Below are 20,379 nucleotides of genomic sequence, written 5' to 3' on the forward strand. Positions count from 1 at the left end.
TTTTCATATTAGAAAACAAAAAATACCTGATAGATAACTAATCAATGTCTTCCAGTTTTACGTAGTTTGGGTTTATGCATTATGCTAAACCGAAGTTTGCTTATATGAAACCAACAATTCAGTGGGCTGCCAGAAGACCACCGGGAGCCAGTGCAGCTCGCGCAGGAGAGGTGTTACATGGGAGCGCCATGTCGCTCCCATAACCACCCGCACGGCCACACTCTGTGCCAGTTGGAGCCTCCGGGTGCTCCTCAAGGGGAGCCCCAAGTAGAGAGTGTTACAGTAGTCCAGGTGGGAAGTGATGAGGGCATGAGTGACCGTGTTTAAGGAGTTCCGATCCAGAAAGGGATGCAACTGGCGAATCAGGCGGACCTGATGGAAAATCCTCTCGGTCACGGCCGTCAAGTGCTCTTCTAAAGACAGCCGTGAATCCAGGAGGACGCCCAAGTTGCGAGCCCTCTCCGTGGGGGGCCAGCGGTTCGCCCCCAATAGTCAGCATCATTTCCATCAGTCCTGAAGGTCGCTTTAGGGTGGGAATTCGAGTGTTTTTTTTCCCCTACAGCATGCCTCTCTTTCTTTCACCCTCATTTTGGAGGAAAAGCAAAGCAAAACAAAAACCAAAATCACAGCATCAAAGAATCTGGCCAGTTTGCTGCCAAATTTCAGCAGCGTGTTCTTGGAAAGCTATGCGCCTGCAAATGTGCTAAGGACCACCTGCGGCTTTTGAGTCGCCCACCCTAATGTAGGACATTGCTATGCCAGCCCATATGTCTCGAGGATGAGTGTATTAATTCTCCTCCTTTTTTAAAAAAAAAAAAAAAAAATTCACACACGCATAAAATGAATCTCTGCATTTGTTAATGTGGCTTACTTTATTATCTCAAAACGCATAGCTTTTCGACTTTCACGGTAGGGTTAAAAAGAAAAAAAAACCCAAGGCAGACATATAAGACCTTTTGTTCCATGTTCAGCCATGTGGAATGCAGATGCCGGTGCCTTGGGGACAATTTCTTTAAAAGTATAGTTGAATCGGGGTTTGTTTAGGACTCGTGGAGTTTGTTCAAGTGAAAAGTCTTTGATCTCCCACGCTAGGAGGAAAAAAATGGAAAAGTTGCAGACGAACCGCTTTACTGCTTTAAAAAGTAAAAAAAAAAAAAACTACATGCAAACTTCCTTTTGTGACTCCAGATGCTACCTTCCTTTTTCTACAAAGTCTGAAAGGAAGATGTTTAGGAAAAATACTTATTTTTTTGTGTGTGTTTCTCACATGATCTAAGCCCCAGAGCTCACTGTAACAGCATGGCCAAAAAGACATTAAGAGTTGTTAACCTAATTTTGTGACGCTTCTTCTCCAGTAACATTGTACTGGTAACCAGGGCATACAAAACCTTCGCCAGACCAATTCTTGAATACAGCTCGTCTGCCTGGAATCCACACTATATATCGGACATTAATACAATTGAGCGGGTCCAGAGGTATTTCACAAGAAGAGTCCTCCACTCCTCTGCTCACAATAGAATCACTTATGCCACCAGGCTTGAAATTTTGAGCTTGGACAACCTGGAACTATGCCGCCTATGGTCTGACCTAAGCATAGTACACAAAATTGTCTGCTACAATGTCCTACCTGTCAACGACTACTTTAGCTTCAACCTCAATAATACTCGGGCAAACAATAAATACAAACTCAAGGTAAACCGCTCCAAACTCGATTGCAGAAAATACGACTTCAGCAACAGAGTGGTCAGTGCCTGGAATGCTCTACCCGACTCCGTTGTTACATCCTCAAACCCTCACAGCTTCAACCTTAAACTGTCTACCATGGACCTCACCCCATTCCTAAGAGGTCTGTAAGGGGGCGTGCATAAGTGCACCAGCGTGCCTACCGTCCCTGTCCCACTGTCCCCATTTATTTGTACACACTTCCTGTGCTCATGTCCATGTTTATACTTATACCTGTTATCTTGTACATGTTTGACAAAATAAATAAATAAAATAAATAAATCATAGAATCATAAGGCTGGAAGGGACCTAAGAGTTCAACCCCCTGCTCAAGGAAGCATACCAGCTCAGACAAATGGTTGTCCAATCTCTTCTTGAAAACCCACAAACTCCAGGAGGCAAGCTATGCCATTGATTAACTATTCTCACTATCAAAAAAACTTCCTCCTTGCTTCTAGTTTGGATCTCTCTTATATAAACTTCCCCTCATTACTTCTTGTCCTGCCCTCTGGTGCTTTGGAGGCTAGGTCCATCCCTTCTTCTCTGTGACAGGTCCTCAAGAAGCCAGTTATCGTGTTCCCCCAATTCTTCTGTTTGATAGACCAGATATACCTAACTCCCGCAACCATTTGTCATAGAATTCATCTTCCAGATCCTTTATCATCTTTGTTGCTTTAAAGTTTAAAGCTTTAAGGAGAAGAACCACCTTCAATCAACTTATATATTTCTAATAATGATACACGTTTATATTAAATTGCAATCTGTCATTATTCAATTATTCCATGCTTTCTCTTGTTATTGCTTTTGTTTTATTATATAAAAGTGTATACACTAATATTCCCCCTTCTCTTATTTCTAACTCTTATTCTAACTTTTAATCATGTCACCCTTTATTAAAAAACATTTTCTTTCTATCCTACCTAACTTCTAATCATGTCACCTACCTAAAAAGAAAGAAAAGAAGGAGAGAGAAAAGGAAAAGCAAGCCAGAACAACAACAAAAAAAGAGAAATCATCTATCCATCGTCTCTTGCCCCCTTCAATACTGTAATTGCTATTCCTTTTTTTGGCTTGCTTCCCATATTCCTCTCTTGGATCTTTATCTCTGTCATCTGCCTCTTGGCTTCTCCCACCTCTATGATTAATTCTGTTAGTTTTATTTGTATTAGAATGTATGACACCCAGGTGCCACACTGTTCACGCATTGATATGTTTGTTAAAAAATTAAAAATTTTAAAAACCAAGGAGAAGAGCCACAAGAGAACTATTAAGATTTTTACATTTCTAATATTGAGGTAGTCTTTTTGTGGTTTGGCTTGGCTTCTCTTGGCTCAGCTTTTAAGTCATGAGGAAGTTTTCGTGAGAAAGGAACAAGCAAAAGATATAATGGATGTGTTGATACTACAGATATGTATACCATGGTTCTTAATTGCTGAAAGTTTGCAGCTATAGAGATTTCTCAGAGTGCACTAAAAGTGGACCATCCGGGAAAAAAAACCCCAACTATTTCTTGTTTTATTTTTAAATGGGTTTAGGCTGCCGTTTCACAGCCGCATTTTTAGAAATCTTGTAACACTTGAAAGTTTTGATGGCAAAATTAAATTTATACCAACCATAAAAATGCTAGTTTAGAAAGAAAGAAAAATGCAGCTTTCCGTTAGGATGGTACATCGCAACGTGGCAAATTAAGTTCTGATGAACGTCCAAGGCTTTTGATTTCCCACCTGTTTCGCTTAACAACCGTGTGACTCACTTAACAGCTGCAGCGATTCACTTAACGGCCGTGGCAAGAAAGATCATAAAATTGGGGCAAAACTCGCCTAACAACTTAGCCACGGAAATGTTGGACTCGGTTGTGATCATAAGTCGAGACTGTCTGCAGTGGTGAAATCAAAATTGTTTTACTACCGGTTCTGTGGGCGTGACTTGGTGGGTGTGGTGTGGCTTGGTGGGCATGGCTTGGTGGGCATGGCAGGGGAAGGATATTGCAAAATTTCCATTTATTTTATTTTTAAAAAATTTATTTTATTATTCATATTTCTATGCCGCCCACTCTCCGAGGACTCTGGGCGGCTTACACCAAAGACAGTATACTAAATAGCATATTGCCCCCAACAATCTGGGTCCTCATTTTACCCACCTTGGAAGGATGGAAGGCTGAGTCAGCCTTGAGCCAGTGCGCCACCTGGGCTCCCACCCCACTCCTGGGGGAAGGATATTGCAAAAACTCCATTCCCACCCCACTCTGGGGCCAGCCAGAAGTGATATTTGCCAGTTCTCCGAACAACTCAAAATTTCTGCTACCGGTTCTCCAGAACCTGTCAGAACCTGCTGGATTTCACCCCTGACTGTCTGTACTTTTTGGCTGATCTCAGTGAAGCAAACTGTCTCCTGGAGCTAAGAAAAAACAAACAAACCAAGAACGTCGTAAATCAAATTGTTTCATTTCATTCACAAGTTCCTGCATGCGCGCGCACACACACACACACACACACACACACACACACACAGAGAGAGAGAGAGAGAGAGAAATGCAGAGGAGTGTTCTTTTATTCTTAGCCATGTCACTGTTTTTCTTGGAATGAAACAGCCTTGCTTAGTCTTGGCAGCCTTCTTGAAAAAAGAAAAAAAAAAACCACAGAAGAAAACTGGAACTCTGCATTGTTCTTTTTCCAGCCATTTAATGAGACTTCTGTTATTTCTTGTGGAAAAAAAAATCTATTTGCATATATATTCCCAGACAGAAACGTGGGAATGAGAGGATATAATTTTCATTGCAGAACCTGTCTGGTTATTACATGGTTTCCATTTATTTAATCAAAGGGTTTTTCTAGCGTGCTCAAATGGTAGGCATGTTCACTGACACGCCAGGAAGGTATGTGTATGTGTGTGTGTTATGTGTTTGTTTAAACATGTCTGTCAGGTTTAGACTTATTACTTATTTTCTTTTTAATGTTTCTTAAATCCAGATTTAGGTCGTTCCCGGGAACTGCAGTATGTTTATGTGGATAACAACGCTCACCTTAAAGGTCTCCCTTCTTACCTTTATAACAAAGTCATTGGTTGTAATGGGTAGGTACTCACATTTAAATTAAGCCTACAAAGATAAATTGCAATGGATCCTTTTGTCTTGTAAATCTTTTTCCTAAATTTTATGTTGGATTATTTAATCCGTTGAATGACATTCCTATGCTTTGAAGGAATTTACGTACAACGGCTGCTCCATTCAGTTGTATTAAATCTCCTGCATTAATTTTCTCACTATTAAATGCTCGTAGAGGTTAGCCCTGCCTCCTGGGCTGTTTCTTGATCTTCTAAGACAGGGAAATCTTGAACTTGAGACTTAGCATGAATAAAATAGAAGTGTTGAGATAAACCTGCATTTTCTCATAGGTATTTTTATGGTAATATTATCTACGTGTGCTTTGCAACATACGGTTCTATGGATTTCCGAAAGTCATGTATTGTATAGAATGATACTGGTAAGTGCCTAAAATGGTGCCTTCCGGATCCAATAGAAGAGAAATCTCTGTAGCTCAGGATTGAATGATGGGAGTCCTTGGTGCTCCCAGAGCTTAGTTGTCTACTTGAAGGTGTTTTATTACCCAACTAAGTAACATCATCAGTGCTAGAAGGGAGTGGGGTTTGTGAAAAGGAGGAGGAGGAGGAGGAGGATGGTGAGTTCCTTGGTGCTCTCTGAGCTTGGTTATCTGCTTGCAGACATTTCATTATCCAACTAAGTAACATCATCAGTGTTAGAAGAGGATGGAGTTTGCTCTCTTTGTTGTTGTTAGTTGCGAAGTCGTGTCTGACCCATCGAGATCCCATGGACAACGTTCCTCCAGGCCTTCCTGTCCTCCACCATCCTCTGGAGTCCATTTAAGCTCACGCCGACTGCTTCAGTGACTCCATCCAACCACCTCATTCTCTGTCGTCCCCTTCTTCTTTTGCCCTCAATCTTTCCCAGCATTAGGCTCTTCTCCAGTGAGTCCTTCCTTCTCATTAGGTGGCCAAAGTTTGCTCTCTATTTATATAATATACCAGTGGTTTGCCCCATCAGTCTATGAAGATTCTCAATCATCCAGGTCATGGTTGTCCCAAAGGTATTTTTTTTCCAAAAGGCAACTGGACTTTCTTGTCTTTTGTTTTTCTGTGTAAACTTTTGGCTTCTCATCCAAGAAGCTTCTTCATATCTAACTTCCTGGTGGAGAAGGATTTATATTCTTTACAATCACCTGGTCACTAGTTCTTTGAAAGTCATTGAGGCCACTTGGGGATTTACCTGTCTCCTTCAGAGCCACCCGAATTAGAGTAGAAACAGGTATGGAACCTTTTTGGGGACTGCTGAAAAGACTGCTTTGTAAACAGGACATAGGTGAAGTTGTATCCTTCTCCTCTGTTGAGGGAGGGAGGACTGTTCAGTCTTAACACAGATGGCCTCTTTGACTCTTCTTTTGAAGACAGCAAAGTTCGCATTCTGGACAGAGGGAAGCACTGGTTTGTTGCTCATGAGCCGTGGTGGCACAGTGGTTAAAATGCAGTACTGCAGGCTACTTTTGCTGACTGCCAGCTGCCTGCAGTTTGGCAGTTCGGTCCTGACCGGCTCAAGGTTGACTCAGCCTTCCATCCTTCCGAGGTGGGTAAAGTGAGGATCCAGATTGTTGGGGACCGTAGGCTGACTCTGTAAACTGCTTAGAGAGGGCTGTAAAAGCACTGTGAAGCGGTATATACCAGTAAGTCTAAGCGCTAAGTGCTATTGCCATTACTATTTTCATTTGAGCAAGGTTGACTCAGCCTTCCATCCTTCCGTGGTCGGTAAAATGAGGACCCAGACCGTTGGGGGCAAGAGACTGACTCTGTAAAACCACTTAGAGAGGGCTGTGAAGCAGTATAGAAGTCTAAGGTCTATTTCTTCTTCTTCTTCTCCCCCTCCTCCTCTTCCTCCTCCTCCTCCTCCTCCTCCTCCTCCTCCTCCTCCTCCTCCTCCTCCTCCTCCTCCTCCTCCTCCTCCTCCTCCTCCTCCTCCTCCTCCTCCTCCTTCGGCTGACTCTGTAAACTGCTTAGAGAGGGCTGTAAATGACTGTGAAGCAGTTTATAAGTCTAAGGGCTATTGCTCTTTTCATTTGAGCATTTAAGATGGCTCTGATGGCAAACAACCAAGCTCAGCACCAAGAGCTTCACACCTTCCCGGTCTTTTCGAATACACTTCCCAATGCTCCCAGTAGCATTCTGCAATGGGGAACACAGTTTAGCATGTCTGGAGGGCGATTAAAGTTTTCTTTCTTGCCTCTGAAAAGTGTATTGGATACCAGTTGCTTGCTTTTCATATTAAGACGGGCAATTTTGTAGCGAAACGTATTCCCTCAGCAAACAGAATAATATGCCTCTGTTTAATTTGGATTGATTCATAATTTGAAAAGCATCCTTCTGTATGCTTTAGGCACTGCTGGCAGAACTTGAAAGCGTGCACATGAGATGACATGGCAACTGCTGGTATAATCCCCTTAGGTCTGAATTGCCTTCTGTCAGGTGATTCTGTAAATAGATCAGCGAGTCCTGCTCACATTGGACAAAGAGAGATTTCTATCTCCAGCAGTTGCATATTCATAAACACCAGCCGCAGAAGTTAAATCCTTAGCCCTGTTGGGACAAAAGCGCTAGAAGTGGATCTGTGAAAGTTAAATGGGTCCCAGCTTCTGCCAGCGGAGAGATTCCGTGTTCTTGGAATTGTTGAATGGAAAAAAGGATTACATTCCAGTGGAAACATCAACATTAAAACAAGGGACAGCTCAGGGGTGAAATCCAGCAGGTTCTGACAAGTTCTGGAGATCCAGTAGCAGAAATTTTAAGTAGTTCAAAGAACCAGCAAATGGCACCTCTGACTGGCCCCAGTGGGTGGGAATGGGGATTTTGCAGTATCCTTCCCCTGCCACGCCCACCAAGCCACATCCACAGAACCGCTAGTAAAAAAAAATTGGATTTCACCACTGGGACAGCTCTTTGTTTTTGGTGGATCATGAAAATGAACGCGTGTCCTTGTTTCTCCATTCAAAGCAGGCCTTGAAGATTGAGAAAATATAACCTAAATGAGTGTGCTGTGTTACTTCTTGCCCACTGCAGTTATCCTAAGGGCTTAAGGGGGAAAAAAACATACCGTGTCAAATTTGGTGTCATTTGTAAGACTTTTTTTTTTTGAGAAAGCAGTTGAATTGCATAAGGGTCCCTTCCTTAAGGGAATGCCACCCACTGAGACCACAGGAATAAAGACTCCTGTGGAAGAGCTTATTATAACAAGATAACCAGCCTTCCCCCTATCTGACTGGATTTCCAAAGAACACAGGTTGTCTCTCAAGGGCTTTGAGAGATGTGGCAGCCCGCCAGGTACGGTGGTGGCATTAGATGCTGATCAAAGTGATGCAATACCTTTTAGCCACCTGGAGCACATGGCAGTCTGCGGCTTAGAATGCCAAGTATGTAAGTCAGTAAATATATATACCTTTCACGATCCGAAACGTTGGTTGCTAGATCCAGTTCAAAACCAAATTGCAGAACCAGCTCTTTTTCTATTTCACATCTGTCATTTAAATTCTTTTAATGTAACCAGATTCTGGAAATCTACCTTTACTTAGGTTTTTTTTTTTTTTCTTTCTGACTTTCTCTTGAGGAGTCCCTTGATAATCTCTGAGCTTGGTTGTTTTCTTGCAAATGTTTCATTACCCAAACCAGGTAACAGGTAGTAGTCCCTAGAATTGATGATATTACCTAGTTTGGGTAATGAAGCATCTGCAAGAAAACAAGCAAGCTCAGAGAGCACCCAGGAGCCCGTAGTCCTCCTCCTCTCTGCACATCCGATTCCCTTCTAGCACTGATCATGTTACCTAGATGGGTAATGAAATGTTTGCAAGAAAACAAACAAGCTCAGAGAGCACCAAAGACCCCTCATGTCAACCCCGAGCTATAAATATTCTCCTTTATTGGTAGTTTTCTGTTGGGACCTTACCCCATTTGTGTTGATTAAAACACTTTGGAATCAACGCCCTTGTGTACAGTACAGTTGCCATATTTACTTCTATCAGGCCTTGGAGCAAGCTTCTGCTTTTCTTTTGGAAGTGTCATTGCTTGACAACTGCCAGCCTGATTAAAATTGATGAAGTCAAGTCGGGGATGTCACACTTTGCAAGTTTTCTTGTCAGCAAGTTAATTTTCATTCCTGAATCATGATGTTGGGCACCTCCTGTAAATAGAATAGAGTAGGGTAGAATAGAATAGAATAGAATAGAATAGAATAGAATAGAATAGAATAGAATAGAATAGAATAGAATAGAATAGAATAGAATAGAATAGAATAGAATAGAATAGAATTCTTTATTGGCCAAGTGTGATTGGACACACAAGGAATTTGTCTTTGGTGCATACGCTCTCAGTGTACATAAAAAGAAAATATACATTTGTCAAGAATCGTGAGGTACAACACTTAATGATAGTCAAAGGGTACAAATAAGCAATTGAATCATACTAGGAAACAATCAATATAAATCGTAAGGATACCAGCAACAAGGTTACAGTCATACAGTCATAAGTGGGAGGAGATGGGTGGTGGGAAGGATGAGAAGATTAATAGTAGTGCAGACTTAGTAAATAGTTTGACAGTGTCGAGAGAATTATTTGTTTAGCAGAGGGATGGCGTTCGGGAAAAAACTGTCCTTGTGTCTAATTGTTCTGGTGTGCTGTGCTCTAAAGGGTAGGAGTTAAAATAGTTTATGTCCAGGATGCGAGGGGTCTGTAAATATTTTTACAGCCCTCTTTTTGACTCATGTAGTAGTCAGGTCCTCAATGGAAGGCAGGATGGTAGCCATTGTTTTTTCTGCAGCTCTAATTCTCCTCTGAAGTCTGTGTCTGTCTTGTTGGGTTGCAGAGCCAAACCAGACAGTTATGGAGGTGCAGATGACAGACTCAATAATTCCTCTGTAGAACTGGATCAGCAGCTCCTTGAGCAGTTTGCGCTTCCTGAGTTGATGCAGAAAGAACATTCTTTGTTGTGCTTTTTTGATGACGTTTTTGATGTCAGGTGTCGATTTTAGATCTGGCGATATGGTAGAACCTATATATGAGACATTTTCAGATTGTTGCCAGGTTTGCACACTGAATTAATCCATATTTGGGAACTGACTTGATTTTGACTTAGAATACCAGTGGTCTTCAACTTAATGATCATAATTGCACCCAGAATTTCTGTTGCTAAGTGAGAATTTTGCTAAGTGAGTTTTGCCCCATTTTACGACTTTTCTTGCCACATTTGTTAAGCGAATCCCTGCCCTTGTTAAATTAATAACCTGGTTGTTAAGTGAATCTGGCTTCCCCTTTGACTTTGCTGGTGAGAAGGTGGCAACAGGGGTTCACTTGACCCCGCGATGCTGCAACCGTCATAAAGATGAACCCGTTGTCAAACATCCGAATATAAATCACGTGACCAGGGGGATGTTGCAGTGGTCGTAAGTGCGGAAAATGGTCATAAGTCACTTTTTTCAGTGTCGTTGTAACTTCGAACGGTCACTAAACGAACTGTTGTAAGTCGAGGACTACCTGCATTGTGTGAACCAGCCAAACAAGAGTTGTGCTTAGTGTGTTGGGACATGGGGGTTTCCAGTAAAAAGTGATTAATCAAATGTGAATTTGTTAAGCGGTGTGAACCCCCATTGAGTGTTCTTCCAAATGTCTTTTTTTAATTACCAGGGAATATGGTATTGAAATGTATTTCTGATCCATGATTTACAGATAGTCCTCAACTTACAACAGTTCATTTAGTGACCTTGGGACACAACAAGGGTCATAAAGGGCCCCCAGTAATCTGGGTCCTCATTTGACCGGCCTCAGAAGGATGGAAGGCTGAATCAACGTGGAGCCTGGTGAGATTCAAACTGCCGAATTGGTGGCAGCTAGTAGTCAGCAGAAGTAGCCTGCAGTACTGCACTCTAAACACTGCGTCAATGCAACTCAGTGACGTTAATGTCATAATGTTGCTTTAGATTTAAGATCACACTAACTTTACATCACTCACCATATACATTCCCCCCACCCTCACCCTTTCTTCAAATGTCTCTCCAGCTGCGGTTCTCCCATTCAGAAAACAGAGGTGCAGCTTCTTTCCTTTTCATCGGGGCAGTTGACGGTGTTCCTCCCAGCAGAGGTGAAGTTGATAGGGACGGAATTGGACCGTGTGCTCCCCTTGCAGGAGATGGCCATGAGGACACTGTATAACATATACTGCCAGTCTCTAAAAGGTAAGCTGGATGTGTTGTGGCCCGCCGGCGGCCAGCAGAGCTGGCAGCAGAGTCGGACAGTGAGGAAGTTTGGAAGGAACATGGGCCAATCCTGAGGGCTGGAGAAAGCTCGGACGAGGGCTCTGCGTCAAGAGGCAGAGAGGGAGACAGACATCAGTGAGGCAGAGGAACAGCTGGAGCCTGTTCCCAATATGCGTATGCACAGAGCTGCCAGAAGACAAGAACAACTAAGAAAGCAGGATTGATTTAGGAGTAAAGCCACACCTTGGAGGTGCTTGGCCCCTCCCATAGGAAGCAAAAGCGGAGCGAATGGGGAGGGACCTTTTGCAGGAAACAATTCGTTCATTCAGTCATTTCAAGAGTGGGAAGATCTGTCCGTGACTCTGTGCCAAGTTTTGCCTTGCCCTGCATTTGGAAACTAGTTACCTGGCAGCTTTCCAAGTGAGATAAGGTTTGTGTTGATAAATATTTCTCTGAAAGACTGTTTGGACAGGCCCTGCTGACTGTGAATGAAAGGAATTCACAGTTGTGTAAAGAAAAGGGGTTTTGCGGGACCAAGATTCTGCTTCCTGCTTTTTATTTATTTTTTATTTTATTGGTTCGATTTATATGCCGCCCTTCTCCGGAGACTCAGGGCGGCTTACAATGTATTAAGCAATAGCCTTCATACTTTTGTATATACCTGCTTAGTAGGGCTTTCGCCCCCCCCCCAAGCGGTCTTCTTTTTGATACAAAGTCAGCTTATTGCCCCCACAATCCGGGTCCTCATTTTACCTACCTCAGAAGGATGGAAGGTTGAGTCAACCTTGAGCCTGGTGAGATTTTTAAGGGTCAGAACAGGATGATGATCGAGTGTCTCAACTTACGACCACAAATTTGAGCCCAAAATTTACATTGCTAAGCGAGACAGTTCTTAAGTGAGTTTTGCCCCCCCCCCCCCCCATTTTGCAACTTTTCTTGTCATTGTCGTTAAGGGAATCACCGCCGTTGTTAAATTAGGAACATGGTGGCTGAGTGGAATCTGGCTTCCCTGTTGACTTTGCTTGTCAGAAAGTTTAGAAAAATTGATCACCGGATACTGCAAGCTTTTTGGAATCGTTTCTGATGCTATCCTTTTTTTTTCCTCTGCCCCCCCCCCCCCCCCCGCCCTCAAATCCTCTCTAGATTTGAAGTTCATGACTCCGATCTCATTACCCAGAAGCCTCCTGGATTTGCTGCACTGCCCTCTGGGACACTGCCACCGTTGCAGTCAACCCATGTTCACGATTGTCTACCCAAAGCTCTTTCCCTTGAGAGAGACGCCGATGGCTGGATTACATCAGGGGTAATTACAGAGCAAATTACACAGTGGTTTCAGACTGTATTCTTCAGCTAGAAGAAGGCATTTTTGCAAAGGCAAATGCTTGGGTTTTTTGTGAGTCTGATGATAATCTTCCCCACAAATGGAGAAAGTGTGTATGTATCGGTGTGTCATTAAGACTCAGTTAGTTAGGGACATGGTGGCTCAGTGGCTAAGACGCTGAGCTTGTCGATCAGAAAGGTCGGCAGTTCAGTTGTTCGAATCCCTAGTGCCGCGTAATGGGGTGAGCTCCCATTACTTGTCCCAGCTTCTGCCAACCTAACAGTTCGAAAGCACGTAAAAAATGCAAGAAGAAAAAATAGATACCACTTTTGGTGAGAAGGTAACAGCATTCTGTGCGCCTTTGGCATTGAGTCATGCCGGCCACATGACCATGGAGGCATCTTCGGACAGGGCTGCCTTTTTGGCTTTGAAATGGAGATGAGCACTGCCCCCTAGAGTTGGGAATGACTAGCACATATGTGTGAGTGGAACCTTTACCTTCACCCTAGGAGGTGACTTTTCCATCAAATGCTGCTTACATTCCAAATGGCAGCATTTCACGTTGAATATCCGATTGTATTTTTCTTTGCCTGGAAAGCTGAAGTAGCAGAAAACTGAGCCAAGAGAAAGGTCCTTCCTTCCTACAGAATCGGGAGAGGACCAGAAAGCGAAGCAGGAAGGAGAAAGAAAGCATGCAAAACTTAGCATCCAGATTTCTAGAGCAGGGCTCTCCAAACTTGGCAACTTGGAGACTTGTGGTCTTCTATTCCCCAGCATTCCCCAGCCAGCCTAGATCTTTGAATACACTGCATTCGCTCATCCACCCACCCCGCAAATCCCCAGTCTTCTCACAGAAGGTTGATATATTGGGAAACTGAAAGCTGCAGTCCCTGTTGTTTTTCGGTGATCAGACTTGGTGTAAGGACCTGCCTCAGCTATCTCCTCAGGAAAGCATGGCTCTTGAAACACGTAGGATCTATAGACTATGCAAAAGAGACAATTCAGCCAGTCCAAAAGAGAACAAAAAGACTCCAGCATCTCTCCACCAGTAATCAGCACCTAGATCAGCATAGGTTAACTCCAAGGCCTTCTCCAATGTTAATTGGCCTGAACACATATACAAATGCATATCCCTTCTCTTGTGTGCTTGATATTTGCCTTGTAAATTCCTGTCCAGATCATCAAAGGCTTTTATTTAACTTCTTCCCCTAAATCCTGAATAAGCTACAGAGAACATACCTTATTTATTACGTATTATTGTACTTTTCAGAGTATAAGACGCACTTCCCCCCCCCCCCAAAAGAGGGTGGAAATGTTGGTGCGTCTTATACACCGAATACAGCCATTTTTGGCCTCCCGAAGCCTTGCCCCGTGCATCCCGTTTTTGCAAAAAAACGGGCCAGTTTTGCAAAAAATGGGACGCGCAGAAGGTTTGCAGAGTGCTCCTGGGGGCAAAAACTTTTTTTTTTCTTGCTTACCTCTTCAAAATCTTCGTGCGTCTTATACACGGGTGCATCTTATAGTCTGAAAAATACGGTACTTTGTGAAATAGAATGTGGACTCCCACTTCCACACATAGGATTGGATGGTAAAACTTATTCTGATTGTGCTCCTTGGAGAGATAACACTTTGAATCAAAAAGCACCCAGAGCCCCTTGGTTCCCTATCTGGAGTGTACAATATTTTCCAATAATTCCAGGCAGAGTGAGCTTCCCATTAAAGCAGAACTTGAGTTTATGAGTCAAAGGCAGGGAAGAACTAAGGTAAAAGGAATGCCTCTTTAGATATTTGCCTTTTGGCACTGGTGCAAGCAATGTTTGCCCAAGCACTTAACATTATTTGGTATGCAAATAGTTGTGTAACTTTCTTTTCAGCGTGATTGTATTCTTAAGATTCTGTTTTGGGCACTGTGATTGTTGGCCTTTCAATACGCCAATAAATGACTATATAAATAGGATTTTAATTGCTGATTATTTTTAATTCGGTAATTCTGGTTTTTTCTTTGTAAGCTACCAATGATGTTGCCTTTACTGATGTGGATATATTTTTAGATTACTTGTTAAAACAGTTCAAATCTTTCTCTTTTTTTCCCTATTTAAGCAAACATCTTTGCATAAAAATCCATGTTCCCTTTTCCATCACCACGTGGAAGAAGGCACAACATAGAGTGTAGATTATTTAGTAGCAAATATGGAAGATTTGAGGGAGCATTGTACAGGGTTTTTTTTTTAATGTTCTTCCATTAAGAAATTAGGGAAATCTTCCAGATGTTTTCTTGCGAGGTTCAAATCTGCACTAATAATTAACTGGACTTTTTGGTATGTTGACCGAGGAAGAAAACCTCTTGCTATTTTTGCAAGCTCAAATATTATATGTACTTAGTTTACCGGGACTCAATCAGGGGTGAAATCCAGCAGGTTCTGACAGGTTCTGGAGAACCGGTAGTGGAAATTTTGAGTAGTTAGAAGAACTGCAAATACCACCTCTGGCTGGCTGCAGAGTAGGGTGGGAATGGAGATTTTGCAGTATCCTTCCTCCAGGAGTGGGGTGGGAATGGAGATTTTGCAGTATCCTTCCCCTGCCACGCCCACCAAGCCAAACAGAACCGGTAGTAAAAAATTTGAATTTCACCACTGGACTCAATCCTCGCTCCCGATTCCTTTGCTTTTTTAACCATCCATAAAAGTTGTATCTTGTTTCTTAGAGCTATTTTTTTATTTTTTACAAATATATCAAATCTGGGTGTCATACATTCTAATAGAAGTAAAATAAGCCCTCCCTGAAAATAAGGCCAAGTGCTTATTTTGGGGTTCAAAAAATAAATAAATAAGACAAGGTCTTATTTTCAGGGAAACACGGTAGCTATACACTTTTATATAATAAAATAAAAGTAATAACAAGAGAAAATATGGAATAATTGAACAATGACAGATTGCAACTTAATATAAATGTGTATCATTGTTAGAAATATAGAAGTTGATCGAATGTAATAACTATGATTAATTCTACTAGTTTTCAGGGGAGGGGGGGGCTTATTTTAGTGCATGCGCTCAAAAGCCCAATTATGCTTATTACCAGGGGATGTCTTTTTTTTAGGGGAAACAGGGTACTTTCTCCAAAACATCCATCCATCCATCCATCCATCCACCCACCCACCCATCTAATCATCCATCTAATCATCCATCTATCCATCCAATAATCAGGGTAGTATTCCCCCTTCTCTTATTCCTATCACTTATTCTAACTTTTAATCACCCTTTATTAAAAGACTTTTCCTTTCTATCCTGCCTAACTTCTAGTCATCTTGCTCTCTTTTTTTATTCGTGTGTTTCTTTGTGTTCCAGGAGAACAAGGGTCAGTTTTGTGGCATATTGCTGCTCCACCCAATGTCTGCAGACCTTTGACCTATTGAGCTGATAAAACACTTAAAGCTATTCAGGAGCGGTGCCAGCTTCAAAGCAGCAGCATTAGACTGTGGCTCCTGATCGGACTGGAATATGTGAGTGTATGTGCCAAAGCAACGGGAGGGCATGTCCCGGCTGGGAACATGAAGATCCACTTCAGGCCTTCCTCGCTCCTATCAAATCTGGACAAAAGGCAGAAACTCTCGTGTAAAAGCATTCGCGATTGTCCAGCTTTAGAAAATATTTTAACACCTTCCTGTTCCTCCCCAGGCAGAAGACCGAGCAAGCAAACACGAGAGCGGAGACCCTTCCGGGGACCCTTTGAAAACTTGTACATGTGACTCAAGTTGCATTTTAATACTCCACTTGGGCTGCATGGGCAATATCAGTTAGGGTTTTTTGTTTTTTTTTAATGATACCTTTGCAGCCCTTGTAACTTTTTTCAATTATTTCCCTGCTTGGTTTCCTGTTACTGCTCTCTTGAGAACCAACCGTTTCAGGTAACCATTTATTCATGCTAGCGAGGTTTTTTTCCCCTACTTTCTATTAAGGGCCTAATGCATTTTCTCCCCCCCCCCCCCAATCTGATGTTTTGATAGTGACTTAAAGATGTACTTGCAGAAAAACTTTTGTTTTGAACCTAATTTGATGCAGTTTGGTAGGGTAAAGATAAGGTTTTCAGTTGTTTTTCATAGGTGGTTGAAGTCCCGAAGAAAGCAGCATTGCCAGCCACAAAAAGTAGATTCCCCCCGTTTTTCGGCCACTCTTTATAAAACATTTTTTCACCTTTGATATTGCAGAACTTAATGAGGTTTTTTTAAATGCCAGTAGGCTTAGAATAAGTTACAAGTTGTCTTTACCCTCATCTCCATATTTAAAATATTAGCAGTTTTGTGAATACAGTATTATTAATATTTTATTGTGAGCCTAGGGGTCTCCGTGCATGTTGAATTCCCATCACCTTCCGGTCAGACTCATTGGCTTTTGGGGGCTGTGCATGGTGGGAGTTGTAATCCAACATAGCAGGAGAGCACTGCGTTGTAGAAATTTTGTACTGTGGGCTCTTTGGAGCCGTTGTTTCAATAACTTTTATTTTTCCCATCTAAAATCAGAGAAGCCACAAAAAGGGTTGAAACAAACTCATTTTTCCTACATTATTATGGTGGCATTTTTAAGTTATGCTCAATAACTTGCAAACATTGTTTCTGCTCTGAGAATTGCTTCTTAGAATCTTTGTACTTAAACAGCTCAGAAATCGGCCATTTATCACTTTGGGGGAGGGAAAGCAGGGGGAGCTCGACTCCGAAATGGTTTACAAATATTTTTTTCAAAACATTTGTTGTTCGCATCCTTATCAGCGGCAGTCGCTCGCAAGTTTGACCTGTTGAATTCTTCGTTTGTTAATAGCTCGTGTTTTGAAAAGTTCTTTTTTTTTTTTTAAATCTGGCATGGTGGAGAAAGTTAGCAACAGTATCAGCTGCATGGCAAGGGTTAATGAGAGAACACACGTGTTTTTGATGCCAGAAAGAAATACCCCATTACTTTTATGCTTTCACCTTTTCAAGCGGTCTTAAAGAACTTCAGTTCCATGAAATTCAGGTTAAAAAGCGCATATTAGGAACAATTGGTTGGTAGAATTCTGAACAGTACAGCTACAAAGTCTTTTGAGACAGAGCATACCTGCGCCACGTAAAGCAGTATCTAAACACAATGGCTAAAGGAAAACACGAATCCTTTCACCTACATTTTCTAAAGTACAGTAAAAATACAAGTATCTGCTGCATTTTGAAATGGGTACCATTCAAAATTCAACCATCTCCGTCGGTTACGAGTCAAGTTCCTGTTCTAGCTACTCCCAAGGACTGTCTTAGGAATTTGATCATAAATCTCTTCAGAGGTCATCAATATTTCTAAAGACAGGAAAAGCATAAAAGCGTGAAACATGGCTGATTCACCCTTTTGTAATTTTCTGCTTTCCTAGAAGTGGGCAAGTTCTGGGCAAATATCAAAGGAATTAGGCAAACTTCCCCAATCCAGGTGCCCTCCAAAATGAAGGGACTGGAAGAGCAAAATTTCTCATATCTGAAAAGGTTCCCAGGTTGGGGGTTTCTGAAATACGAAACAACATCTTGTATAATCCTCCTCATTTTCATCCTTTCGTTTTTTTTTTTTTTTTTTTAGCAGAGTCGGTGCCTTAGACACCCCTTGCATCGTTTTTTTTTTCCTTAATCCACAGTTCTTGCTCTCCTTTTGGGGTGGAAATGTGAGGGTTCAGACTGGTGTTCTACCACTCCAGCCTGGGTCATCGAATCACCAAATGCATCATTATGGCAGGCGAAGGCAGGCTAGCAACGGCGGACAAGATGAGGAGTGACTGGGCATGGCGTAGCAGGGCAAGCGGGCGGGCCAGCCAGAATTTTTACTACCGGCCCGAACCGGCTGAATCCCATCACTGATCATTAACCGAAGTAGCTATAAGGTTTCATCCCCCCCCCCCGTCCCTATTCCATCCGGTTCTGCGTTCCTAATTTTAAAGAAAAAGTTGCCCAACTACTTTTTAGTTTGGCTGCCATCACAGCTCTCTGTAATTGCAACCTTCCCAGAATAAAACCAAAACCGATCCATCGCCTGTTGTGTTTTGTGTGTGTGTTGAATGATTAATCCTTGTTCTTTCCTTTCTGCCAAATAGGCCACTAAAAAAAAAAGAAAGAAAGAAAAAAAATGCCCAACGAGGTCAATAAATTGTCTTCCTGTAAAGCTGAAATCAAGTTCATCTAAATTCTGTCTATCAGAAGCAAATGGGCAGATTGCCTTTAATTACAGCAGCACTTAATGCTAAATCATACGTGCACTTGAAGGGTGCCAGAAGCAATACGGCTGGAGGAATTCTCAACCTCGGCTCTGTCCATGTCAGGACAAACTACAGGTGGTCCTTGACTTACAGCAGTTCATTTAGTGACCATTCGAAGATACAAGCACTGAAGCACTGAAAAAAAGGGACTTAACGGCCATTTTTCACACTTAGGACCGTTGCAGCATCCTTCCCCATGGTCACAGGATTTACATTCGGGTGCTTGACAGCTGACCCACATTTATGATGGTTGCAGTGCCTCCCTGGGGGTCACGCGATTCCCTTTTGCGACCTTCTGACAAGCAAAGTCAATGGGGAAACCCAGATTCACTTAACCACCGTGTTACTAATTTAAGCATCTGCAGTGATTCAGTTTACAAATGTGACAAGAAAAGTTGTAACATGGGGTTGCAAAACTCCACTTAACAAATTTCTCACTTAGTAACATATACTTTTGTGGCTCAATTGTGGTCGTAAGTTGAGAACTACCTGTACTTTCATCCTAGATCAATTTCTGGGCATATTCCTTATCTATAGTTTGCCTCATGTTATATATGAGTGCTGGTAGCATCCATAATGTTGGTGGCTCTCACCTATTTAAGAGGTGAAGCTTCAGAGTCTGCAATGGGATGTTTCTTATTGATCTATATCTATGAGCTACGGTGGCCCAGTACTGCAGGCTACTTCTTCTACTTCTTTGGACCGAGATGCCCTACGCACAGTTACTCATGCGCTGGTCACCTCACGGATTGACTACTGCAACGCTCTCTACATGGGGCTGCCCTTGAGGACCACTCGGAGGCTTCAGCTGGTGCAAAATGCAGCCGCGCGGGTTGTGATGGGAGAATCCCGATACTCCCATGTTACACCCCTCCTGCGCGGTTTGCATTGGCTACCAGTTGCCCTCCGGGTGAGATTCAAGGTGCTGGTGTTGACCTATAAAGCCCTACATGGCTTAGGACCAGGATATTTGGCGGACCACCTACAGCCAGCAACAACATCCCATCGCCCGGTTCGCGCCCAGAGAGAGGGCTTACTCAGGGTGCTGTCGGCTAGACAGTGGCGGCTGGCGGCCCCCAGGAGTAGAGCCTTCTCAGTTGGGGCGCCCACCCTCTGGAATCAACTCCCCTTGGAGCTCCGACTAGCGCCGAACCTTCGCACCTTCCACCGGGAATTAAAAACTTGGCTTTTCAAATCCCTTGACCTGGTCTGATGATGGGGTTTTAAGGGTTTTAATGGGTTCATTTTAAAATTTTTAGATTTTGGTCTTTATTTTTATTGTGGCTTGTGTTTTATTGTTGTGAGCCGCCCTGAGTCCATTGTGAGATAGGGCGGCATATAAGACGAATAAAAAATAAAAAAAAATAAAAACTTCTGCTGACTGCCGGTTGACTGCAATTTGGCAGATCAATGCTCAAGGTTGACTCAGCCTTCCATCCTTCCGAGGTCGGTAAAATGAGGAACCAAATTGTTGGGGGCGATATGCTGACTCTGTAAAACCACTTAAGAGAGGGCTGTAAAGCACAGTAAAGTGGTATATAAGTCTAAATGCTATTGCCCTTCCTTCCTTCCTTCCTTCCTTCCTTCCTTCCTTCCTTCCTTCCTTCCTTCCTTCCTTCCTTCCTTCCTTGTGGGCGCAGTGATAAGAATGCCATATTGCAAGCTATCTCTGCCCACTGCCAAGAGTTCGATCCTGACCAGCTCAAAAGCTGACACAGCCTTCTGAAATCAGTAAAATGAGGACCCAGATTGTTGGAGGCAAGAGGCTGACTCTGTAAA

General features: G+C 42.7%; 1 protein-coding gene across 2 annotated transcripts in view; it reads left to right on the plus strand.

The window, feature by feature from the left end:
- LRRC28 (leucine rich repeat containing 28) overlaps positions 1–18,375 on the plus strand; it is a 49,916-nt gene extending 31,541 nt beyond the window's left edge. For both annotated transcript variants that reach the window (XM_034424722.3, XM_034424724.3), the window contains 4 exons: positions 4,692–4,794; positions 10,828–11,003; positions 12,168–12,327; positions 15,690–18,375. In XM_034424722.3, the coding sequence (XP_034280613.1) occupies positions 4,692–4,794; positions 10,828–11,003; positions 12,168–12,327; positions 15,690–15,762 (512 nt within the window). In that variant the 3' untranslated portion in view covers positions 15,763–18,375. The remainder of the gene's footprint in view (positions 1–4,691; positions 4,795–10,827; positions 11,004–12,167; positions 12,328–15,689) is intronic.
- Positions 18,376–20,379: the final 2,004 nt, after the last annotated feature.

This window comes from Pantherophis guttatus, chromosome 13 (assembly GCF_059756535.1).
Source record: "Pantherophis guttatus breed Tessera chromosome 13, ASM5975653v1, whole genome shotgun sequence".
NCBI classification, from domain to species: domain Eukaryota; kingdom Metazoa; phylum Chordata; class Lepidosauria; order Squamata; family Colubridae; genus Pantherophis; species Pantherophis guttatus.